Source organism: Musa acuminata, chromosome BXJ2-8 (genome assembly GCF_036884655.1).
Source record: "Musa acuminata AAA Group cultivar baxijiao chromosome BXJ2-8, Cavendish_Baxijiao_AAA, whole genome shotgun sequence".
NCBI lineage: Eukaryota > Viridiplantae > Streptophyta > Magnoliopsida > Zingiberales > Musaceae > Musa > Musa acuminata.
The window spans coordinates 43,304,205-43,330,503 of record NC_088345.1 but is presented as its reverse complement, the minus strand read 5'-3'; the positions used below and the strand labels follow the sequence as shown (position 1 = coordinate 43,330,503).

General features: G+C 38.7%; 3 protein-coding genes across 5 annotated transcripts; all 3 read right to left on the bottom strand.

Annotated features, from left to right (window-relative positions):
* Positions 1 to 1,991: 1,991 nt before the first annotated feature.
* On the bottom strand, positions 1,992 to 5,107 carry LOC135619540 (protein neprosin-like). Its single transcript, XM_065121648.1, has 7 exons — positions 4,355 to 5,107; positions 3,869 to 3,955; positions 3,531 to 3,788; positions 3,276 to 3,440; positions 3,125 to 3,178; positions 2,764 to 2,910; positions 1,992 to 2,638 (listed from the first exon to the last, which is right to left on the bottom strand). Exons 1-7 carry the CDS (start codon positions 4,520 to 4,522, stop codon positions 2,261 to 2,263), a joined length of 1,257 nt encoding a protein of 418 aa, XP_064977720.1. The 5' UTR covers positions 4,523 to 5,107; the 3' UTR covers positions 1,992 to 2,260.
* A 9,512-nt stretch (positions 5,108 to 14,619) lies between these two features.
* On the bottom strand, positions 14,620 to 18,201 carry LOC103994652 (probable serine/threonine-protein kinase WNK9). The gene is made up of 7 exons (XM_018830856.2): positions 17,788 to 18,201; positions 17,644 to 17,681; positions 17,303 to 17,530; positions 16,953 to 17,173; positions 16,675 to 16,832; positions 16,135 to 16,570; positions 14,620 to 16,034 (listed from the first exon to the last, which is right to left on the bottom strand). The coding sequence occupies exons 1-7, from the start codon at positions 17,860 to 17,862 to the stop codon at positions 14,899 to 14,901; spliced, it is 2,292 nt and encodes a 763-aa protein (XP_018686401.2). The 5' UTR covers positions 17,863 to 18,201; the 3' UTR covers positions 14,620 to 14,898.
* A 2,061-nt stretch (positions 18,202 to 20,262) lies between these two features.
* On the bottom strand, positions 20,263 to 26,181 carry LOC135619539 (uncharacterized). Of its 3 annotated transcripts, none has more exons than XM_065121645.1 (8): positions 25,890 to 26,176; positions 25,721 to 25,824; positions 24,804 to 24,869; positions 23,503 to 23,585; positions 21,630 to 21,676; positions 20,948 to 21,026; positions 20,768 to 20,853; positions 20,263 to 20,631 (listed from the first exon to the last, which is right to left on the bottom strand). In XM_065121645.1, exons 1-8 carry the CDS (start codon positions 26,120 to 26,122, stop codon positions 20,535 to 20,537), a joined length of 795 nt encoding a protein of 264 aa, XP_064977717.1. In that variant the 5' UTR covers positions 26,123 to 26,176; the 3' UTR covers positions 20,263 to 20,534. The 3 variants fall into 3 exon arrangements, with proteins under 3 accessions (XP_064977717.1, XP_064977719.1, XP_064977718.1); XM_065121647.1 differs by having other exon boundaries at positions 20,746 to 20,853; positions 25,890 to 26,174; XM_065121646.1 differs by lacking the exon at positions 24,804 to 24,869 and having other exon boundaries at positions 25,890 to 26,181.
* Between the last annotated feature and the right edge of the window lie 118 nt (positions 26,182 to 26,299).

The following is a 26,299-nucleotide window of genomic DNA, read 5'->3' as shown; positions in this document are numbered from 1 at the left end:
TTGTCAATAGGTTGGTGCCAAAATCTAGCTGGAATGACAATTGCATGTTCCAAACTTTAGCTGTGCACAATCTGTCAAGAGCAACCACCGATCTTTGATTGTTTGTTCTTCTTTCTTCTTTAGCTGCTTCACTGTCTTCAAAGAATGCCATCAGAAGCTGGAGGAAGACTTTGTCAATGGAACTCGGTTTCTGGTCACATTTCTTCTGGATGAATTTTGGGATGCATGATCACTCTCGATAATAATTTTAATGGTGTAATTCTATTAGATTACTTGTTTTTTTTTTTCTTTTCATCACAGCCTTCCTAGTGCAATCATAACATTCTTATATTTCCAGATCTTTAGGTATCTTCAATGATGAAAACAAAGGTCAACAAATGTCCATTATTGTCTGAATATTCTGAAAACAAACCATAGCCATTTCTTCTTACCTCAGTTGACTAGTTTGGCCTATACCATTACGAGTTTTGGCTTGCATTAAGGTGTAGGGCAACTCAATCCAACTCATATCTCCATATGTTTGTTGTAGCTGTACAATATACACAAGCAATGGAGACATCATCACCAATAAGCAATGCTTGCAAGCAAATCTCAAATCCATAATTGCAATAGCTCCTCTGTTTTGATGCAGCCCTCAGAAGGTGGTTCACAAATGATCACTCTAGAAGTCAGTCAGCTTTTGGTAGAACTCCAACAAGAAACTTCATTCAAGTAAGACCATGACATTTGCTGAAGACATCAGAATGGTGAATTCATCAAAATTAAGTCCTCACAAAGTTAGAATCTGTTGGGTCTAATCATTGTATTTGCTTTGTGGAACATTTTCAGAAGGCCTATATTTACTTCCAAAGTTTGATGCCACTGCCCTTTTTTTATAGCAGCATAGAACAGTCTGTCAGATCCAGTTGATTTATCTGTCCTTTATTCAACACTGCAGCAGATTCATATAACACAAGCTTACTGCAGAGCTCACCAGCCAATTTAATTATCAGTTTCAGTAATCTGGGTTTGTATCAAGCCGATGACCGTGCTAGGATCAACCTCCATACCAGCCACTTTGATTCTGAGATGCAGTAAGTGTTTTTTGTTATCTAAAGCTGCACTAAGTTGAGAATAAGCCAAAGAAAGTTTAGGTACTGCTTATGTATCAAACTTTGGCTTCTTGTCTACTTCTGTTCTGACTTCAATTGACCTAATCAGGTTGTGCATGCCATTACTTCTTTTTCTCTTTCAGTAGTTATTTGGATCTTTTGACAGTTTGACAATAATTTGTATGCCTTGTGGTTCAGACAGTTTTATGACATGTTGTATAAATCCTTGCAAGTTGAGCCAGCTTATGTTCTCTCATCAATTCACATCATGAGAAGTGTCAAGGGAAATGATGATCTCTGTAGCCAGATCATTAATTTGTAACATGGTGAGTGATGAGTGATCAACATGGTGGAAATTGTAGCGGAGATTAATCTTGTACTTTCTTCCAGTCTTGTCTGTTTTGAATGACTTAAAGAAGTACATACATCAAAAGCATTGTTTCTGCTATCAATTTTTCCTTCTTTTTTTTTTTTTTTTTTCTTTCTGATCAATTGCTTGTCTGTGATTCATGTTATTCCTCTGTAGATAAAGGAACATAAGATTTCATTCTAAATCTCAAGGCATAAGATTTCACAAGGCAAACAGCTCAGCAATCTCTCTGCTGTAGAGATGAGAGTTCAGTAGCTGTTTTCAGCTAATGCATGAACCATTGGACATAACAGAGCTAACATCAGTCTGAAAGGTGAAGAAGCAAAGGAGCTGCAGGAAACCATTACTGTTGCAGTAACATCTTTCCAAGGTTCCCAAGCTCTTCATTCCATGGTGTCTCTCCAAGGATTCACCACCACATTACCTCTCAAAAAAGGCTGTACCTTTTCCAACTTCAAATCAAAACACAAGAGTTATGATCAGGCCCCATGCTGCATGCTGCCAATAGCAAGAATCTAATGTGGTCCTCCTTTAACCAAGCAAACACAGGAAGGTCTCATTCACTATCAACACAGTACTGAAACAAAGGACTCGGAGGAGATAATTACAAAGAAGATAACAAATGGATAGAAGAAGACCACCACAAGCTTGCTTCTCTCAATAATCTTCTCTCCAGACACTTCCATGGGGAGAGGGACAAAGCAACAGAGGGAGCTAAAACCAATACTGATATCGATATCAAAGAAGAAAGGGGTTACTGATGGTAAGCTGCAGAATGGGGGACTTCAATTCGAATAATCTATGGACAATTAGAGTTTCTACCAGGACCTCCATAGTAGAAGTAGTGCCCCCATCGACCACCATCGCCAGTCTGCACATCATAGCAGCTGGATTGCTCCGTGAAGGTGCCAAACTCCGAGGGTGGCCTCAGGTTGTTGGATCCATCAACTATCTGGACGTTCCTGAAGTAGCTGGCCTTGCCAAATCCTTCTCCAGGGAAGTGGCCACTGCCCATTGCGGTGGAGGTGTGCTCACCATCTGGTTCCGAGTTCACGACTTCTCCTCCCCACTCTATCATGGTGGCACTGTCTTCTAGGTAGGAGAAGAGGAAGGAAGGCCAGTAACCTAGCACGTAGCCATCCCCAAACTGCATCCACCAATGCCCTTCCTTGGGATCCTGCTCAGACGATAACATCCTCACCATCACTAATTGAACACATGAGCTGAAAAGCAAAAGAAAATGATGGGACTGCTAGTTTTTAGTTCACGTAGTTGCAGCAACTGCATGAGTTTTGTCTCCACCTTCCATACAAGTATACTGATGTCATATTGGGAGCCACCATATTTGGAGATGGGATAGATTGTGGCACCCATTGCAATCTCACTGTTGACTTGGATGAATCCAGAGCAGAGTAAGTTGTAGCATCCTGTTGCTTCATAAGAATCACTCTGAAGTTTGACATATTAGTAGACATCCAATTATGCACAAGAACAATATATATATATATATATATATATATATATATATATATATATATATATATATATATATATATCAATCATCATGTAGATATAGTTGGACTATATTTAAAAGCAGGAGATTTCTAGATTTAAAAGTTAAATCAACAGAAAAAAAACTACAAAGAAGAAGATGGTAACTTACAGTCCAGTAAGTAAAGAGTCTTGTGTTATTGTCTCCATACAGATCTGGGCTCACCTGATTGATTGATTGCATGCATACCAACAGAAAAATAATGTGTGTGTACAATGTTTTTGATCAAACATGTTTAATCCCAAGTACAAGAGATGCATACTTGCCAACCGGCTTCAATGCTATTGAGGTCCGCCCCAAAGGAGCCCCCCAGAATCCAGAGCTGAGACAGACTGAACTCGTTGGGCTGCTGAATCTTTGGCTCCCACACGTTCATGGAAGCCTTGGCTCCGTAGTAGGTATCCCCCTCTACATAAGCAATCGCATGCTGCTCGAAGAAGACCCAGAAAAAGGAGCAGATGAGAAAGGGAGCATGAAAGCCAGGAAGCACTTCTCCTCCGTGTTCCTCTCGCCGTACCTGATGGCCATTCTCATTGAGAAGGTCAGGGTCGACAGACATTGGATTTGGGATGCTCCTGTGCTTCTTCCTCCCGTATCTTTTGACTGAGCTGGCCCTCAGCACATCATCCCTCTTTGTCCTCCTAATGGGGATGGTGTTCTCGGGGCACCTCCCTTTCTGATGCCACAGCTGAGTTATGGAGGGAGTTCTCTTCTTTGACGCCACCTCTCTCTCATCAAACAGTAGGCCGCCTTCCGGGTGGAAAGCTGGTCTCATCTGATGAATTGAGCTTCATCAAGTATCAGTTGAGAGAGAGAGAGAGAGCGAGAGAGAGGAACAAGCAGAGAGGAAGAAACCTGGATGGTGTGGTTCTTGAGGAAAGGGTGATCGAAGGCTGGCTGAAGAGAGAGGTGCACACAGTCTATGATATCTCCATCTGGGCTCTGCACATTGTTTTGGGGATCCAAACATTAATCTCAGTTCTCCTGAATACACGCATGGAAAGAAACTCGAGCGCCGTCAATGAATTATTCTAGTGTTCATATGGAAATAGGATCGTTTCAACGAGAAGAGCTACCAAATTGTGTAGAAAATACCAAGGAAAAGCCTGTATTATTTAGCTCAAATCAGAGGAGAAAACACTAGTAACATGCAACAACGCTAAGAAAGCGAAACAAGGACTAAAAATCTATCATGCACATGAAGAACATTTAGTTAATTTGCATTTAATGTCGATGGTTTGAGGAAAAGTAATCCTTTAGCATTACTATTACATAGGAAAAAATATTAATGTAAAGAAAGAATAAGAAGGAAGGCATGAGAGAAACAGAGAAAGGAGCCACCTCGATGGATTTGACGGCTTGCTTGTTGAGCCTCCTGAGGTGCCGCTGCACCTCCAGCCTTTGCTTCGCTTCCAACCGCCCGGTCCCGGCCACGGCGCACGATAAGAAGGTGGCCAGCGCCAGAATCCACACCATCATTCCCTGCCTCGCGCAACCGTGAGCCGCCATCCTCCTCCTCCTCCTCTTGCTCCCTACCTTCCACCCTCTATCTCTTTCTCTTGAATCAAGCTAGTTCCTGTTCCTCTTTCTCCTTCTTCCGCTCTCACCACCACTCTGCTCCTTCCCCTTCTACCATTGCTCTTCAAAAAGCGCCCGAATCTCTCTCTCTCTCCCTCTCTCTCTCTCTCTCTCTCTCTCTCTCTCTCTCTCTCCCCACTCTGTCGTCTGCCACTGACAACTGATGAATCTATCTGTTGGGGTGGGCAAAATGGGAAGAAATTAGGTGATGAGTCGGAGCTATACACGACGTGAAGTGAAGCAGGCGCTGATAGCCAGAAAAGAGGCGCATGCGTCGGTCTCTCTCTCTCTCTCTCTCTCTCTCTCTCTCTCTCTCCTGTTTGTACTGCTCATTGGCAACCAGAAAAGAGGCGACTGCGTTCATATATCGTTCGCTGTCGTCTTCTTCTTCTTCCCGGTGGTGGGGGAGAAGTGACTTTCTCACTCCTCTCTTTGTGCTTGCCTTTTGCCCTTCCACCAAACATTTCTTTACTCTTTTCCACGATGGCTGCCTCCCCTCCTCGCCATAACTCCGACGCCGTCTCGTGTTCGTATCCCACCTCTCACCCATCTCCATACCCCCCACCCCACCCCCCCCAATGAGATTTAAATTCAGCCGAGGCAGCCGATGCTGATGCGGAGTGATGGGCGGCTCCCTACTTTACGAACTGCAGTGTTGTGTGGAATCTGAGACGCACGAATTTTGAGGCCGCCTGCGACCAGACATCGAACGGAGAGTTGGTGATGGGCAGCTCGATACGGAGACGGTATGTTTGTGCGTGCAGCACATCAGATTCTGCATGGCTGTGCGCAGTCCGACGCGCACGACTATTGAGGTCGCCTGCGACCACACTATGGGGAAGAGAGAGAGAGAGAGATTGAATCGTGCAGAGTAGATCTGATGAGCTGCTTGCTATGGAGATGGGCTGTTTGTGTGTCCGGTACTGAGTCAGGTCCTTTTACCCAACGTCATGTCTCCATGATCTTATTTTCTGTGTTACAGATGCGTGTTCTCTGAACGTTGCTGATGAACTAAATGAATGAATCACCGGACAAAGCTGCGATGGTCATTGACGAGGATGCTACCTTCTTCGTGACTATTGTCTTCAAACATAAGCTGCTGCAAACACAGGTTGACGATAGCACGATGTACTTGAGATAAAGCTGTGATGCCATGCAATATGAGACCTTAACTCCTCTGCAGTTTGGTGTGTGTGATACGACGCATTAACCATCAGATGCTAGCGAAGAAGTATCACAATGCTACAGAGATTGCACTCGCATTCAATTTAATTCCTTGACACTGTCTCACCCAGCTGAAACAACAAAGCATGCCAAAGGCTCCTTAATCGAAAAGCTTAATTACAGGTTGAGTGAGTGTGTCATTTGCCTGACATTATTGGACAAAATTATTCAGTAGGTAAGCAGTATCATCTTATATGATTGTGCCACTCGCCATTATTCTCACTTTCTGTGGAGCAACCAAAAGAATCTCATCTTTGATCTCTTTCATTTTATTTCAAGATACGCTTTCACTTGGTACCAATGATTGAAAGAAAAAAAGATGATTCTTTTAGCATATGAAACCTGGCACCAACAAGCCCCCACCCATATGATGTTGCTCTCTCTTTTGTGTGCCATGGATGGTAGCATGGAAAGCTAGGAAAAAAGGTCCTTTGCAAGGAGCTGAGAAAGATGATCTTATCACATTTCGGCAATTCCTAAAGGCTAATGTTTCTTTTACGTTTCCCTTTTAGTTTCAGTGGTGCATTACAAGTGAATCTGAGCATGTCATTTGTAGGTGTCAACCATGCTACTGGTGAATGAAACTTGCCTTGGCACATCATAAGATTCCCCAAGAATCTAACTACACTGATCAATGCATATACAACCGGATACAGTGATTCCAGATAAGATGATTCATCGGCAATCAGTAATATACTTAGCTTAGCTGATTAGTTCACTCTTATCTGCATTTCAAGCTTGTAATATTAACCAAATTGCAGTCAAAACTTATTGTGCACGCAAGAACAACGTTCTTCGTTCCAGGATTTTAATTGCACTCTGTGGGTCTCGTGTGTCTGCAACTTTAAGACGCAGGTGGTGTTAGTTTGGCAAGTCCCATAGTTCCACATCGGGAAAATCAGACTTATTGTCTCGTTTTGGAACTATAAATAAGGGCCTGAGCTTTGATGTTAGACACACCACAAGAAGTACCACAGACACCACAAGAAGTACAGCAGGCATCACAAGAAAACCTGCTTATGGTTTGAAGTCTTCTTGTTTAGGAAGCTGAAGGTGTTTTATGGCCTAGGAACATTTCCTAAGGCATTTGTAAGTGTCCCTCTTTTATAATAGTAATTTGATCCTCTTTCTTTCGTGGATGTAGGTCAAAGTCATTTGACCGAACCACGTATATCTAGTGTTCTGGTGTTTTGTTTGTTCTTGTCGCTTTTATTATTTCCGCTTTATTGTCTTTGTTGTGTTGTCAAAATTACCCTTTGGTAAATATCCTAGGGCTAGCTCTAACAAACTGGTATCAGAGCCTGGTTTTGGGATCTTTTGGCAACGATGACAATAACAAAGATTGTTGTCGAGAAATTCGACAGAAATGTCAACTTCGGCATGTGGCAACTCAAGATGGAGGCCATTCTGGTTCAAGACGGAGTTGATTTGGCACTTCAGGGTGCTGAGAACATTCCAGATGGTACGTCAAAGGAAGATCTTGCGGGTATGGATAAGAAGGCCCGATCCAGCATCATTCTAAACCTCTCTGACGAGGTTTTACGGGAGGTAGCTACGGAGACTACGGCTAAGAGCATGTGAGACAAGCTTAAAGCCTTGTACATGAAGAGGACAGTGGAGAATCGTCTCTACTTGAAGCAGAGTCTATATATGCTTCGGATGATTGAAGGTACATCTATACTCTCGCATCTTGATAAGTTTGATTCTTTGGTTATGGATTTGGAGAATATAGATGCAAAAATTGATGATGAGGATAAGGCTTTGTTGCTCTTGTGTTCTCTTCCCCAATCTTTTAAGTATTTTCGTGATACTTTGATTTATGGAAAAGAAACAGTTTCGTATCAGGAAATTAAATCTGCACTAAAATCTAAGGAGCAAATAGACAGAGATATCACTGGGGAAAGTAGAGGAAATCAGGCTGAGGGTCTGGTTGTCAGGGATAAAATGGATAAAAGAGAATTTGACAGTAGTAGATCTAAATCTAGATCTAAATCCAGACATAGAAATTTGGAATGCAGATATTGTCATAAAATGGGGCACATTAAATCTGATTGCTTTAAATTGAAAAATAAATTAAAGCAAAAGGAAAAATTTGTTGAGAAAACTATTGAATCCGCTGAAGCTAGTGTAGCATCTGATGAGAATTTTGGAAATATTTTCTTTGCTACTGATGACAGGACAAAGTCTAAAAATGAATGGATTTTAGATTCAGGTTGTTCTTATCACATGTGTCCCAATAGGGATTTGTTTTCCACATATGAATCTTGTAATGGTGGAATTGTTTTGATGGGCAATAATGCCGCATGTGATGTTGTTGGTAGAGGAACAATCCGAATTAAAATGCATGATGGTATTGTGAGGACGCTCACTAATGTTAGACATATTCCTGATTTGAAAAAAAATCTTATCTCTTTAGGCACCCTAGAGGCTCTTGGGTGTAAATACACAGCTGAAGGTGGAGTTATGAAAGTTTCTAGAAGTGCTCTTATTGTTATGAAAGCTTGTAGGTCTGGTAGCTTGTATATTCTGCAGGGAACTACTGTCACAGGTTCAGTTGCAGTTTCGTCATCATCATTGTCTGATTCTGACATCACCAAATTATGGCATATGCGTCATATGAGAAATATTCGACCACCACAAAGGTATGCAAATTTGGTTGCATATGTTTGTCTGTTGCAGAAGAAACAAGTGAAGTTAGTGAGCCTACTTCCTATTCATATGCAGTTTCTTGTGATAATTCCGCTAAGTGGTTGATTGCTGAGGGAAAAGTCCTTGTTCAGAAAATTCATACGAAGGACAATCCAGTTGATATGCTTACGAAGCCTCTTCCGGTTTACAAGTTCAAGCAGTGCTTGGACTTGGTTGGTGTTCATTGTTGGTGATTGCCCGTTGGGGCTTTTGTGAAGAAGGTGGAGCAAGTTTTGTTGGGACATGCCAAGGTGGAGATTTGTTAGTTTGGCAAGTCCCATAGTCCCACATCGGGAAAATCAGACTTATTGTCTCGTCTTGGAACTATAAATAAGGGCCTGAGCTTTGATGTTAGACACACCACAAGAAGTACCACAGACACCACAAGAAGTACAGCAGGCATCACAAGAAAACCTGCTTATGGTTTGAAGTCTTCTTGTTTAGGAAGCTGAAGGTGTTTTATGGCCTAGGAACATTTCCTAAGGCATTTGTAAGTGTCCCTCTTTTATAATAGTAATTTGATCCTCTTTCTTCCGTGGATGTAGGTCAAAGTCATTTGATCGAACCACGTATATCTAGTGTTCTGGTGTTTTGTTTGTTCTTGTCGCTTTTATTATTTCCGCTTTATTGTCTTTGTTGTGTTGTCAAAATTACCCGGTCTCATGGAGATGGTGCACCAAGATGATCTGTAAATCTGCATTGCAGCAGTGGTAACGTACATTGGGGTTCCCTTTCGTGAATAAGGGATCGATCGATGTCGATGAGATCAACTCGATCAACACCAACAACATTACTCACACTAGTCCAGAAGGGTTTTCAGAAATTGCAGTGTCGATGACGTTCATCAAATGTTCTCCGGCCCACAGCCTTTCGTTTTTGGAAATGCAGATGACCTGAGTGTCCCCACAGCCACAAAGATGTCGGTGCTAGGATAATTCAAGTAGCAGATCCCATCTTGGTATGAGATGGGATCAATTTGAGTGTTCTTGTGTTTTATCCCCAGATTCCAATGGCTGAAGTCGATAAATACCTTCTGGAAGATGGAATAGATTGCTGCATCCATCTGCTCATCATTCGGTGATTGTGACTCACCACCTCTCACATAAATCCTGCTGAGGAGAAAAAGGCATGTCATCTCCACAGAGCTTCCTTCATCATATACTTGTGACCAAACCTCTTTGTGATAGAAACTTGAGACTATCAAAATTGAAGTGACCAAACCTCTTCTGCCTCAACCATCAATCATCTATCATATTTGCTCTTCTAGCAATATCATTTATATATCTAACGGAAAGTGAAAAAAAAAAATGAAAATCTCTTATTCATCATTCTTGCTTATATCAATATTTATTTTTTATTTATTTTTATTATTTATAATACATATGTCATCTTTAAAATGTCAGGTTTTGATTTAAATCTGATACAAATAGCATATCATGAATTTGACCACCAATTGTGCCCTTTCTTTTCACTTCTACAAGTCCATTCTAACTTTAAATTGAAATAATATGTTCATATCAAGAAAAATATATTCTTTCACTATCATATTATTGCTACAAGCACTATCAACATACTATTATTCATCCTTTTGTTTTTGAATACTTTGACATGCTAAAATAAATTCATCTTTAAAAATTTTTTCTTGTTCATTTATTTTTAAATAGCAATTGTTTTGCTTGTGACCATACCTCTTGCACTTGTAACATTATGTCCTTCTCTATAATAATAATAATCATTCTCTTCATGATTATTTCTGTTGCATATTCTGAATCTTTTTTGTGGTCCTTCTTTGTTCGAAATTTCTATCATAATTTGTTCCTATACTTCTTCTTGGTGAACTTCTACCTCTTTCTCTTCCTTGGTTTTAATCTCTAGGCTGCTTCCTCTTATTTTGTGATTGATTATTTGATTTATCCTCTCCATTCTTGGAAGCAACATTAACTTTTGATTGAAATACATTTTTCATGGCTTTCTATGAATATTGAATCAACCTTTGTTCAACTCATAAGTTCTTCAACATATAATATAGTAAAATCTTTTGTTTCTTCAATCACAGCTACAATATGATCAAACTATTTTAGAATATTGATCAAGATCTTCTCTATAATTCTCTTCACTAATCTTTTCACCGTAGGTCTTCATTTGGTTGATCAAGTATATAAGCCTTGTGTAGAAGTCAATCGATATCTCATTCTCTTTCAATTTCTGGTTCTCTAACTCTCTTCTTACCGTTTGAAGTTTGATCATCCTAACTTTCATATTTTCTTTAAATTCTTTTTGCAAAAGATTTCATGCATCCTTTGCTTTTGTAGCTCTCATGATCCTTAGGATGATTATATCTGAAATACACTGTTGAATCTTTCTAGGAGCCATTGCATCTCTTTCTGATTCGCTTTAAAATTTGACTGTTTAATCTCTTGTCATGGTTTTCGTATTATTAGAATCATCATAATCATTCTCAATCAAATATCATAGATCAAGTGAAAGAATCATGGTTCTCGTCAACACAAATTAGAAATCATAGTTTTCACTACTAAAAATTGGAACACTTGTTGGAGTTTGGAATTTGAGTTGCTACCATTTACAATCATTGATCTTCCACAAATTTTCTTCTTCCTTATAAGTTGAGTATTTAAAAATGATCAAAAGAAGATCTTGACTCTGAGACCAAAAGATATTAGATTTGTGGGGCTAATATGTTGGGTTTAATTTCTAAGAGAGAGAGAAGGAGGCACACAATCATACAATTATTCTCATTCAATCTAAAATTACAATAGCCTTCTCATTATTTTCCATGATCTCACTACTTTAAAACCCTAACAAATAGTTCAATTTTTTCCTAAACTACCTTAAATATTTCTTAAAATACTAGCATATTAATATCAACAGTGTCTATATAATCTTAGCCAACATGCTTTACTCACATTTGATCTTAATCAACTACAGAATACTTGAGATAGCTGGGCAAATACATGATGCCACAACAATCTTGCTACCACATTTTGCTCATTATCTCATGCTATGCATGAATTTTCTTTAAAATAAAAGATATTTGTTACAAGAAATTTTATTTTTGGATTGTATTGATATCCAATCTCAGGTATGACTGTGATTTATTGCTGATAACTATTCAAAGCTGCTGTTAAATGTTGAATTCCCCAATTTTCCTTACCTTCCATATGTTGCTGAATATTAATAAATTTGTGAACTCATTGTAGCAGCTTTTTGCACATTTAGATGATTAAGATTAGCACCTAGTTAACCAAAATAATGACCTAACTGCATAATGGTGTCTTGGTTCATCTTTTTCTTTCACTCTCAAACTGTCCTCGTTATCAAGCTGTAAGAAGAAAGTAAAAAAAACTAAGAGAATAGTTTCACATTAATAAATATCGAGAGAGTCAGATGTTATATATTTGAGTCAAATCTAAAATATAACAACTTAAGTTTTTTGATTGAATTAAAATCTAACTCAATATATGTTAATCCTGACTAGACACCCATAACTGATAAATTTCTAATATGATATTAGAGCCAAGGTTTGTCACTAGACATCCATAATTGATGAATTTCTAACATGGTATCATTGAAAAAGAGAAAGAGAAAAAAAAAAAAAAAAGAGAGAAAAAGATGTTTGAGTCAAGCTTGATAATTACAATCAAGCTTATGATACTATACCACTGAGACAAAGCTAGTCGCACCACATATCCTTATGAGTAAGAGTGAGACAATCGAGCCACACATTATTAATAAGAGGAGAATGTTAGAAGATATTATGTATGAGGAAAAGATTAAAAAAGATGATTAAAAGAATAGTCTCATAAATATCAAAAAAGTTAGATGATCCATATATTTAAAAGAATAGTCTTGACTTAAGTTGTTTAGTTGAATTAATATCTGACTCAATATATACTAATTTTGACTAGACACTAATTCTAATATTGCTCAAAGATAATTCTAAATATTTTTAGTATCTTTATTATATTTAATTTGGATTATGAATTAGCATTAAGCTCAGAAACTCGTTACGATCTAATACAACTTTTGGTGGCATAATGCATGTAAATACTTCGATACTAAGTATATGAGGATTTTAAGACTATTAAGATTATATATAAAGGGAGAATGCTAGAAGATATTCATGTGTGAGAAGAAGATTAAAAAGATAACTAAGAGAATAGTCTCATAAATATTAAGAGAGTAAGTAATTCATATATTTGAGTTCAGTCTATCATCTAACTACTTAAGTTTTTAAATGAAATTGATATTTAACTTAATATATATTAATTTTGATTAGACACTCATCTAATATTTTTGATATCTTCATTATATTTGAGCTATTTTATGGACTAGCAGGAAGCTCAGAAATTTATATCACAAACTAATATAACTTTTGGGCATAATACATGTAGATAATTCTTAGATGATTACAAATTCTGAATTCCTGCTAAAACCCTATAAAAGAATATGCATTTTCACATTGTAAGTAGCCTTTGAGAAGATAGGATTGGAGATGACAGCTTGTAAGAGTGGAGATGTGGGCTCTTCTGATAAGTGCTAATATCCTACTGATGCTGGTATTATCCATTTGAAGTAGCAACTTTTTGGATAAATGAAAAGGTTTATACTAGGTTTGAGCTTGCTAGATTCTGCACATTCTTCATGCCAACTTTATCTTGATTGTGATTTTAGGACCTACTGATGAAGAGGGATCAGTTGTTCAAGAGAAAATTATCCTCATTCTAAATCACCTACCATGGAGACTTCAATTGACCAAGTCATCCACCCTCAGAAACCAGAATGCAGTTGACAATGTCTTCCTCATCCACTGTGTGTAGGAGTTCATTGTTGAATGCATCATATAAATCAAATCTATAAATCCATCAGGGTAAATGAAAAAGTACAGCAAGCAATATACAAATACTAGAGCAATATACAACTGGTATGGTCTTCATCCTACACAGTATGATGTCAATAGGCATGAGGCAAATTCACCATCAAGCTAAAGGCTTTTAGTCTCTTTCTTCCAGGCTTTGATGAGGACACATGCATAGTACCCTTCTAGATAAACTTAATACCTTTCCAAGTCACAGAGTGGAAAGATGAAAAGTATAAGCCAACCACATTGGCAACTAAAACTCCAGCCTACCTAACAAATCCACTCAATGTAAGGTTCTTCTTTAATTGAATTCTCCACTCTGATTCATGATCTCATCTTTCTACCTCTTACATGAACTAACTCATTGTTTTTTCTATCAAACTAAAGGAGAAAAAAAAAAAATACATGTGAGCATGCACATCTCAGTCTTATACTGAAGTTGTCCTCATTCACTCCATATCTCCATTAACACTACAAGGTTGTGGATATTTGAGCTCCATAACATCAACAGGTCCCAGTTTTAGTTGATAGCAGATGCCATTGGTAGGTTGTTTGTACTACTAACAAAAGCCAGAGACTATTCTTCCTGTTAGAACTGGCACTTTCATGGGACAGATTTTAAAGGACGTGGTGAGATCAGATCAACTAAAGATACCTTCTGATGACAAATATTATATGTGTGCTTACACATCATGCCATGCGATCAGCAAACAAGCTGGCTTTGCTTTTGATAAAGAAGCCTTTTATGGAACACATGCTGTGACTGGATACAAGCAGGCAAGAGGAAGTTCTCTTTGTTTTCCCTCTATTTATGACAGATTCCATACTCCCCTGCTATCCACCCCAATTAAAGTTGATGCTTATCACTATATAGCCCACCATTAAAAGTTCTTGTGACTTCATCTCATTCAATTGCTAACCTTTGAAACTATCACTTTCCATCCATTTCCTCATCTCTTTACAGCCCGCACACCTTTGTCCCCAAGTAGCTGTGCATTAAGAGCTGGCAGGCCTGGAACTGAAACTTTCATGGAATGGAAAGTACAGAGCCTGTGAGGGTAACTGTATACATACCAACCTTCTCTGGCCTCTCAGTCTTTGTGCCTGTCGAAGAAGATCACCACCAGCTTCAGTATTCTGTAAAAGATCAATGAATACTCAGCTCATTGATGCCATTGTGGTAACGCAATGAAGTCATGCTGAATCCAGAAATGAAAATGAACAATGAACTCACTAATCAAGTTGAATGCTTCCCGTGCCTTTTGTCAACTCTTGACCATGTTACATAAGTTATTATATTGCAGTATACCTGCCTAAAAATTACAATCCTCATCTGCCCCGTCAAGTAAATATACGTACATGGACACATGAAAGAATACATGAAAAATGATACATTTCAGTTCAGCTCATTATCCCTCTACAACAAGGCAGATGAACAGCTGAAAATTTTGAGACAAATATTGGGGTGAGGTGATTCACAGTCTGCCAGTGTAGATAAGAAAAAACGTTGCAGATATTAAGCATCCACGGCATCAACAGGAAGAGACTTGGTCCTGGTGAGAGCATTTGACATGACAGCTCCAGCGTAGAAGTTCTTTGCTGTGAACATAAGCTCGGAGCACTCTGTAGAGTTCACCTCACAATTTCCATCCTTTCGGGATTGTAAATCGGAGCAGTTATTCCAGCGATACCTTGAATTTGCATCAGCAGAAGCCATCTTATTGATGGAGCCCTGGTCCGTGTCACTTTGACGAATATGGAATGAGTTATGTTTTCCCAAATGAAAGGACTTCATCACCCTTCTTTCATCCGAAGCTTGTAAAGGCATTCGAACTGAGGATCTCAACAATCCATTTTGTTTGTTTCTTACCCTGTTGCCAGGGTCTGGGGAAGGTTGAAATACTCTTTTGGATCTTCCTGACTCCTGATGGTTCTGTTCTTGTGGCTCTATCTGGTCACTTGCCTTCAGCCAACTCAGATCCTGTCTGCAGTCGCTTACATAATTGTCGAGTTTATCGGGTGTAGTGAAATGGCAACTAAATTCCGGTAAGGCAAGACATTGTTGCTGGTGAGATTCAGAACATAGTTGGTCTGAAAGTTTTCTCGAGTCACTTCTTTTGTAGTTATCCATCTGTATAACCTTTTCATCCTTCTCCTGTAGGCCTAATCCTTCACAATCTCCATTAGAGTGATTAACCCTTGATGCGAGAGAGCTAAAATCAAGTTCATCAGATTGACTTGTCGATAACATAGGCGGTCCCTCAGCCACACAAAGTGCAGTTCCCTCAACTTGGTATGTTATCTCTTCAAATCGGCCATGCATTTCAGCACACTCAATGTGGCAGCAATGAACTGATTTCATGTTACCGTAGCATAGGCTTTTCAATGAGAGATGGTCTAGAATTGAACCACATGATGAAACAGTGGAGGCACACTTTTGGCAGATGGTAGCTGAAGGAAATCCTGGAATTTCTTCTATTCCTGGACCTGGCTTCCACTCTGGTACTAGTGAAGCTACCTCTCCATCAATCATATCTGCTATTTTTGTCACATCATAATCAATTATATCTAACTCAGCCACCATCTCTGCGGCAACACTCAATGCAGTATCAGCTTCAATGTCAAAGAGAAAATATATGTTCCGGACACAGCCTGCAAAAAAGGGAAAAAAAAATCAAGGTGTTGGTTTCTTTTTTACAGCGTCAAAGAATCAATTCGATAAAGTTATTTCTTAAGCTCAAATCACAATTACCATCTTTGTCTGAAATCCTCAGCCTCAAAAAGATGTTCCCATCTTCTCTTCTCTTTCCCTTGATTGTAATGTCCACGTTGATAGGTTGCTCGTCTATGTGACTATTCGACAAGTCATTTCCATGCACCTCCACATCGGTGGCATCATAGTCCCAATCATTCTCCGATTCCATTTCATGGTGGATACTGTCTGAAAACTCATTGGCAATGAAGGAGCCATTACTTTGAGTATATTCAAGTGAAGGTTGCCACAGAATACGACCCATACTGTGAACATCTTCATCATCAAAACTAGAACAAAGATCATCAACTTGTAGAAAAGGATCCTTTAGCAGCTCCCTTGCAGAAAGCCTTCTGGATGCTGTGGCGAGGCATTTTTCAACAAATTGCCTGACCTCGGGGTCCTTCACTCTATACAATGCTTCAGGTTTGGTACCCTAGTGGTATAACAAAAACTACCCTCACTGACATAATTATTGTAAGAAGACGGTGAAGTGCATTACAAGTTCCACAATTAGTTTTGAAAGTTGAGGTTTCTTACAGAGATAACTTTCTTGTATATCTGCACAGGATGGGTGCACTCGCTGTACGGGTACTCGAAGGTGACCATTTCCAACACGCACATCCCAAATGAGTATATGTCCACTAATTCATTGTATTCCTCCTCATACACCTCCGGAGCCATGAACTCTGGTGTGCCTGTGGATGATATCATAACATCAAATATCGATAAACTTAGCAGTAGAGCAGGAAGAAGTTTGGTTGGCAATATCCACAAGGCTCCTCAAGGTTAAAAATCGGTGTCTTTGGTGATCATACCTACACAATGGATAGCATGCGACTTCCGGAGTATGGCAGCGAGGCCAAGATCACCAATCTTGACCTCTCCTTGATTCCCATTGATAAAGATGTTGTCACACTTGAGGTCCCTGTGGATGACAGGGGGGTCATGGCTGTGGAGATAGAGAAGGGCACTAAGAATCTGCCTACACCAATGCTTTACTGCCCTGATATTGACCCTTCTATGCTTTTGCCTATACCTATCCACACATTATAAGATGATTAAAACAAAACTTTTAGTCCACAAAAAAGAGAGAAAAAAAAAACCATGATTTACAATATCCACCATCTTGCTAAGATGAATGAGAAGAAGGAACACATCCACTTACTGCCTGAGAGTGCCAGAGGTGAACAGCTCAGTGACAAAATTGATGTTCCTCTCAGAGGTGTCCACCCAGGAGGTATAGAACTTCATAATGTTCTTGTGCTTCAGAGTCTTGAGCAGGTGGATCTCACAGTAGAGCCTCTCCAGGTTCTCAGGGCTCTGCAGGAAATCATAGAGCTTCACCTGGTTCCAAGCAACCTCAATCCCTTCATACTCATCAAAAGCCCTATAACTGGCATCATATTACATGAAACAAAAAGAAGAAGAAACATAGATGAGCAACAGCCCATGAATCAAGGGGAAGAAGAGTGCCCCTCAAACATTTAGTTTTGGAAATGGCCATACACTGTCTTTGAAGCTCCCTTGCCAAGGATGTCATTGTACTGCAGAAAAATCAAAGAAAGAGGATGAGCACTTTGCCCAACATAGAAACCGCAGAGAACATTAACTGAAGAATCAACAAGACGAAGCATTTATCAGTGCAATTACCCTGCCATATCTTCCAGTGGGATCAACCTCAACAAACTCAGAGTAACCAGGGTCCTGTGCTTCAACACACATCATTCTATTCGTCCTCCTACAACCTATGGCTGACCATGAAGGGAGAACTGCAACCAAGCAGGAATGGCCGAAAGTTGATCACTGACACCTAGGTGGAGATTGGAGGGGGAGAAACGGGAGTTGCAGGCAAAGTAGGTGAAGGATGAGAAGGAGATGAACCAAAGACTCAACTTCTAGACATGGAAAAGCTTGAAGGAGGAGGGAGGCTTTTGGGAGATTGGCTTGGGGAGTTCCACCAAACAAGAAGAAGATTTTTGCAACTCATCCACAAGGTTGGTCCATCATTTTCCTCAAATGAGAGTAGAGAGAGAGAGAGAGCGAGGGAGGTCATCCCAAAGGACGAAACAAGGACAGATGGAGTCTTCTATTTTAACATCCCATTCTTCTTATTCTCTCTCCTTTTTCATGTTTTTTTTATTCGTTTCTCTCTCTATTAAACACCTATCCACATACCAAAGTGTGTTTTTTTAATGACAGGAAAACACATCCCAAGATTTGAGTCATTTTTGTAATGGGCAACAAATGAATCCTCCTCCATAGATAGCTGTTTCTAGTCAAACTCTCATCAACCCTTTCACTCCGTAATTGAGATGATTAATTGTCATTTAACTCAGAAATTGAAACTCTGATGATGTCTTTCACTGTGTAATGCTCATCATCACATAATAATACTCTCAGGGAAATTGTTTATGCTTTGGATGTTCAGGTTTTACCTTTGATAATATTAGATAAAAAATATATGAGTAATTTTCTTTTGCAGCCAATAAGAAAAATTATCCCATCGATTATAATTTGAACAGTGAAATATCCAAAAACAATTTTCACAATAATCCGTTAAATAATCAAGAGAAAACCTTTTTTACTTGAATATATTGGATAAAGTATCTTAATTACTCCACAACATGGCATGCACAAAACTAGATTTGTGGCGATCACAATGCAGTTAATAATAATGCGGATAGATTTGGCTTATGCAATCAATACGCATCTTCATTAATGGATGGAATAATACACAGTTAACAGTATACTAGCGAGTAAATGAGGTAACCATTAGTCATTATCAAGTGATTCCTACAAGCTATTACTTGTGACACTTTGGGCTTTTCTCCGTTGCGTGTTCTGACCACCTTAAGCTTTTCTTTTTATATATATATATATTATAATATTATGCTTTAGTAGTATAATGATATATTGAGATTGCTTCAGTCCAATCTGAGCTCTTCATCTACATGAATTGAACTGTTCACATCACTCTCTTAATACTATTAACGGGAGTTAGTGTCATTCATCAGATGTTATTAATAATTCTTTTAAAAATAAATAAAAACTTAATTCATTAAATGAGTAAAAAAAATATTTTATTGGATCTTTGCAAAATGTAATATGAGTACCCTTTGTTAAACTTATCATCATATTTTTTTATCATTCACGAAATGAGTCAACAATTAAATTCTTTGAACCTTTTGCTAACTATTTTAATGTTATGAAGAACAACCGACCTATTTTAGATTGAGGGAGTTAGGATTCTTAATTAAAATATTAGTTTAATGATGATCTTATAAATTTATACCTAAAACATAATGATGGTTTATATGGTTCAAAATCTTGTTTTATAAACTAGTAAAAGGTATATTAGATTACTACAGGGGTTCTGAAATATATTATAGTAAATCTTTATGAGAATATATTATCACAAATATGTTAGTTTGTGTGGTAGTGAAAACTAATATGATTTCTCCCTTCCAACAGGACGAATCGATTCGGATCTTGGGTGCATGTTGCTGATCCTGCTGCTGACTCTTTCTTCATAAACGACGCCAAATAACTCATCTCCTGCTGGCTGTCTCATCCGGGTACGGCCAAAACAGTCCAGCTTGCCGGCCTGCCACCACAGAGAGAGAGAGAGAGAGAGAGAGAGAGAGAGAGTACTTATCTCTTGCCGAGGTCTTACTGTTGAGAGAGGATGACTGTTCTCCTGCCGAGGGCTTCGCGTTTGGTGGGAGGGTGAGAGAGAGAGAGAGAGAGAGAGAGAGAGAGTAACAGTAGAAAGAAAAGAAAAAAAAAAAAAGAAAGGAAGAAAACAAGGGCTCCTTCCATCTCCTCCTCGTCCCTCCTGCTATTCTTCTTAGCGTTGCTAGAGAGAGAGAACGGGGCACATGGAGTGCTAGGCGTGGGTGCGGCAACGGAGACTAGCGGGCGCGGCATTCCAAGGCCGGTCCATCACTCCGCACGTTCGACTGCCCGCTCGTTGCTGCGCGATGCCCGCGCCCACCGGGTTGGGAGAGTGGGCCACGGTAGCACGTGATGTGATCCACAGGCCCCAGCAGGCATACTTCCGACTCGATCCGGCACGCAGTTTTACCACCTGTCCTTCTCCGACTAAATCAGGTACACTTCGGACTATTTAGTTTCTATCTCTGCCTTCTCACTCACAGCCTAAATCCAAACCTCCCTACCAAATGATACCTTCTAAGAGTTTGTGTGGGTTGGGTTGGGTCTTTTCGCGACCAATAGTTTACAACTCAAAATTAGAATGGACTACTTCGCTCCCTTCTCACGTGTATTGTCTTTTTATACATCATTGTCTCCTCGTCTCACTTATTTGAAGGGACCGTATTCTGACAATGTGAAATGAGTGCACCTGCAGTGGGTACTTGTAACATTTTGCTTGCCTCCTATTGGTTCCATTTGCGAATCTGGTTGCCTCCTGCAACTCGACACCTCGATAAATCCCGAGACCTCCTATCTAAGTGTCGGTGGCATCGTTTGGTTCTGTGAGTAATAAACATTAATGTTTTGTGAGTAATGAAACACCACAAGCTTTTAAGGTAGTAGTACACACTCTCACGGCGACTTTAGTTTCCAAGGAAATTAATATTTACATACAAAAGCTTTCTTCAATGCTTACTCGTCAACCCCTGCTGAGCCCAGTTTGAATATTTGACCAACTGCTTCAAGAGCAGAGATACTCCAACTTTCAGCATGCCTGATGATCTGAAATAATAGAACATCAATCCATATGGCACGTGAATTAATTAATCTGTACTCCATACAAACAATACATGGACAAAGAATTATCACATCTTACTTTGAAATCTTCACCTAAATCATATGTGGTTGTTCCTCTAATACCAATGAGAGGTCTCCAAGGTAACTTTAAATAGGTCCTGCAAATTGGGCATTATGAAATAAAAGAAGAAAAACTTAAAAGTAAGTTCTTTGGAAGTAATACAAATTTTTTTTAAAAAAAAGTACAGTAATTGAACCAGCTAAACTAACAGAAACTAAATATTATCTTCTTTCTGAAGATACGCTTTTGGGATGTTTTGGTTTTTAGGATATGATTAAAAACTTAGCAAAGAAACATTAAGCATTAAGTTTATGTTACCATGCAAAATTTCGATGACATAATGAATCCTTCAACATCCTATATATTTAATATTATATAGAAGTCAAGGCCTGATAGTCTGATTGGACCAGTCCTGGGCCCCCTAAAGCATATTGCAAACTGGACCAGTTTTGATTTTTGATCGAGATTGACTGAGAGTGATCCTATATTTTCCGGGAAATCGGGTATATGCCAGGAGTTGAACACAAGCAACTGGAATTGGTTGGAATCAGCCAAGAATCTGCATTGCCAGTGTTAAATAGCCACGATATTGGTCACAGGATCGCAATATTGCGTGTGCTAAATAGCAATAGAAATTTGATTAGGTAGTTGTCAAGTATCAGATGCCTAGAAGAAGAAAACTTGGGAAAAGTTTGAGTACCTTAGACACCATGTTGCCAGAATGAAGTTCATTTCATAATTCTGACCCTACATAAGAAAACAATAAATCATCATAATGAAAAACAAACTAATAAGATCTTATCTGTCTCCATCACGAACATGAGAAAAAACAAAACTAGTTCATGTTTGTAAATAGTACTCATTTTTAATACTCAAAACAGTTGCTCTAGAAAGTAAATTGCTATAGATTCAATGCCACGGAGACAGAGTTGATCCTATTTTGAAAATCAATACTACACATCATTCTGTATATACATGCCAGCCTTTGCAATCTATGGGGAGGACAGGTTGCAAAATATTTTTTGGCAAGCATTCAGGTATTAACACTACATTTTCAAGCTTGACAATAAACCTATTTGAGATCTTTCCTTTGCCCAGATACAAAATACTGATCATCTTCAGCTATTTGCAGAAGTAGAGATCTAAAAATCCATATTGGGCCAATTGTAAATACATAAAAAAGTTTTTGGCTTGTCATATAGAATAATATATATCATCATGCCAACAACAAAGGTTTCTTGAGTAACCTTCCAATATTTCTTGAGTCGAAACAGAGACTTTCTTAAGATAGCTTTTATTACCAATCAATAAGAACAAAACTTTGCCAGAGAGCAAATAGAACACAACCCTATAAATATATTAAATAAACAGCTTTACTGTAAAAATCAAGTATCTTGATATAGGAAAAGAAAATTGATCAAATCAAGCAAAAGCTATGTAGGCCGTTGAGTTCCACATTCTTGTGTTTAAAGTTAGGTTTTTAATTTCGAATGATACCACCCGTACCGAGTGGTATGTACCGGTTCGCTAGCAGACCGGTACACGGACCACCCACTATTGGGTGATACCATCGATTGGGACTGTTTCCGCCCTGTTACCATGTGTAATCATCGGTGACGATCGATTTTGACCATCGCCGCTCGCTACGGTGCGGTATTAGCCGAGGGAGAAGGAAGAAGAGGGACAAGAAAAGGGAGAACCTATAGATCTAGCGTCACTCTCCCTTGACGATCCCGATCTGCCGCCGCCCTCCCTCGTCAGACGTTGTAGATGAGATGTCGCCTCTTCCTCGTTTGAGGCGACGAGGCCTCGACGTCATCGGTGACTTTTCTTCGTTCGCACAGGGAGAAGAAGCCTCGGCGATGTCGCCGAGGCTTCACAGGGAGAAGAAACGAGGCTTCTTTTTATTATTATTATTATTATTATTATTATTATTATATACCGAACGATACACCAAAGCATACCGCTCGGTATACTCGTACTGTACCGAGCTGAGCTCAATACTCTGGTACAATACAAAATTACGAACCTTGGTTTGAAACACCAAAACCAAATGCTAGATTGGATACCTAGACCTAGTCCATTATCGCATGCTAAGAATTAAAGTACTGGCCTTTCAAATAGCAATCATTATTATTAAGAAGGCCAAAACTATTACTAAATACACAAATATCCAATAGGCATGACATCAAAATTTCAGGTGAATTAGACAATTTAAAATTCATGCTGACAATGAACAAATGACATGAACAGAGCAAGGATCAAAATTTTGCCACTTTATTGATTACTTAAACATTTAAATATTTTTTGTCTGTGTTATACAAGCATTGGAGATAGTGCAGGTAAAGAGGATGGGCGAGCCCCCAAATCATTGCAGGAAGAATAGTTGCAAAAAAGATTTGTCCAGTCTACTAAAAATTCTGGCTCATTACTAATACCTTTAAACAATGTGCAATCCTTTTTTTTTTTTAATCTAATATCAAGCAATAAATTTTGTACATTATATATAGCGAATGATATTGAAGGGTGTGGAATTCATGGTCTTAGGTATTAAATTGACAAAATAAATATACCTTCTCGATATTCTCAAGTTTAAGGGATGGGCGATCAAAGAAAGGAACGAGCAAGTCCAGATTCTGAGAGTACCGGTCCCTGCCTAGCCAGAACAAGAATAAATAGTTAGAATTTTTTCTACTTGCTGAGTCTTTAAGTATTACTATTTGGTGAAGAACAAAGAGTATTCTTTATCAAACTGATCTAGATACTACAGTTACAATTTGAAACAATTATTTGGCAGAGGAGAACAACTGGATCCATCTGCTAAACCTTCACACAAGAATTCTAGAGAACTCATTTTGACTCAAGAACTCACCAAGTTAACTCAAAACTCAGCATTATATGTTACCTATTATCAAGTCCTTGAGTCAACCAGATGAAAGGTTTTGAATTTTAGAAAATTTCTTGTACCTAAGATCATTATATTTGACCTTTCAAAGCGACTGAAGACAAAACAACTGGAACTTAATGAAATAATAATAAAAACTTTCTGAAATTCGTCGAAAGGTTTCACATATAAGATTTAGAGCCAGATATTTAAGGAAAAGAAAACTACAAAGATGGTGGTGGCTATCACCATGTCAAAGTTAATAACAAAAACAATTGTAAAATGAGTATCTGAGAAAAGTTACAAATCTATCAAAGTATAACAAAACTTAATCATATCTGTCAAATTAATAAGGAAGCCTTATGTTTGTTTATCTTCTGATAAAGACATCTACCAAGCTCTTGATAAAGAATTTCTTTGTGGAAGTAGAACATTATCCTTGTTGAAATTTGGTTCTCCTGAATCAATAAGTCACTCTGATTGAATCCTAAGTATAATAGTATTAAATATAAAAGATAACTGAAGATGAAATTGATTTATTGCATCATAAACTTTAAAGCTGAAAGTGTGAATCAAATGAAAATTGGACTCCACTAAAGTTAAAATTAGAAATTGTATAATGTAACAGAAGTTGGATCCATGAGAAAAGAATGAAATATAAGAGACTGTATCAAAATTACCAAGAGAAAAGAATTTGATTACAAACTTTTATTTATTTTATTTTTCTTCTTCTTTCTAGAACAAGAAAGGCCATAAGTTCTTGAATGTTGAGGTTTATCATTTTAGTGGAGATCATGTTGACAACAATCATCCAATAAAAAAATTCTTCTAAAATTATAAGTACTATTTTTTCTTTAAATCAATAGATCTAAGCAACAGAGGATTAATGAACTTACATTGTAAGGCCACATAAACATATTGCATTCCAACATTTAATTGAAAATAAAGGAGAAATACATTTCAAGAGAAATATGTTAGCAAATAACATACCACGAAAATTGATTGTAGGATCTTCAAATAAGCAATCATCGGCATATATGTCGGAGGTGAACTCCCCTATTATTCAGAGATGGTATTAGTTGTTTTCTCGAACTTAACATGCCGCAATACTATAGCGCTCTTGTTTTATGCAAAAGAATGACTAGATTGTACGAGTCTTTGCACAACGTTATAACGTATTCACAGGAGAAATTTTTAGATGAGTTGTTGAAATGGAAAAATAAATAAATAAACATATGTTGTTTTGTTTAGCAAGATATGACAAAGAACCAGGGCTTGCATCTTAAGGAGTTCAAATTCTTATTTGTTAAAAATTTGATACTTCCTGTGAAGAAAACATGATCACAATGGACAAAAGACCTATTGAAAAATATTGATACTCCTATTAGGTAAAGAATCTCCCAAGCTGGTCGAAAGTTTTGCATACTTTCACTAAATGTACAAGTTAGCAATCATGGAGACAATCAAGAAACAGAGAAGTCACCGAAAGATGTGAGGTGGGAAGTTCCTATTCTTTGTAGGGATGCTAGTTTTACTATTTCCTTTACTATCACACCTCTGTGGTGGCATCATCTTGATTTACTGTGTTCCCAATTTATCTTCAATTTACCATACAAATCACTGTACGGATAAAGAACATATTATTCGTACAGATGATAGTTTAATATTTTGTATTTGGAGAAACCTGTCAATGGTTCCAATAGGGTCAGTCTGGCAAGTTTGAAACAGCAGATCTACTCATTTACACATGCTAATACAACCTCATTGCACCCTCTACTCATCAATAATATCGAATGCACATCGACACTTCTTAGTTCTTGTTTAAGGATTTCATGCAAAACAGAACCAAGACAAACAGATTCGAATTTTCGAGAATATTCAAGGGAGAAATTACCTAATCTTATTACCTGTAAGGAAATAAGCACGATCATAATCCGCTCGAAGAATTCGGACGACGTCATCTACGCTACGAGCCAAAGAAGGTGCTTGCGTCGCGGCTTTCGCCTCATCTCTGCCACAAGGTTGCGATCATTAGCAAGTTATGATGATGGGAGGAAACGTGGTGCCGCTGCTGACCTCTGTTTCTTGGGAGAGAGGAGCCTGAGGATCTCCGTGACGCCACCGACGGCCAGTTGCAGCAGCGGCGGGGCTCTCTTCCCATCACGCCGAGAGGTCGAGCAGCGAAAGGTGGGCGATCGCTGCGCTAGGGGAAGCAACTTACAATAGGCGGCTAGAGAGAGAGAGATTACCATGCGCTGCTTGAGGGCGGGAGAGGAAGATGAGGCGACGGAGGTAGAGATCGCTGCCATCCACACCAACGGATGGCGAACTGGGAAACGCTGACGACGAGCGGATTGAAATGGGCTCTTATTTTCTGAAAAGCCCCCTAATACTTGTCTTTTTTTATCGATTAGGGCCTCAATAAAACCCGAATTCGCCCCAAAACAGCATTCACCGGTTCAACGTCTAAACCGGAAGTTTCCTCG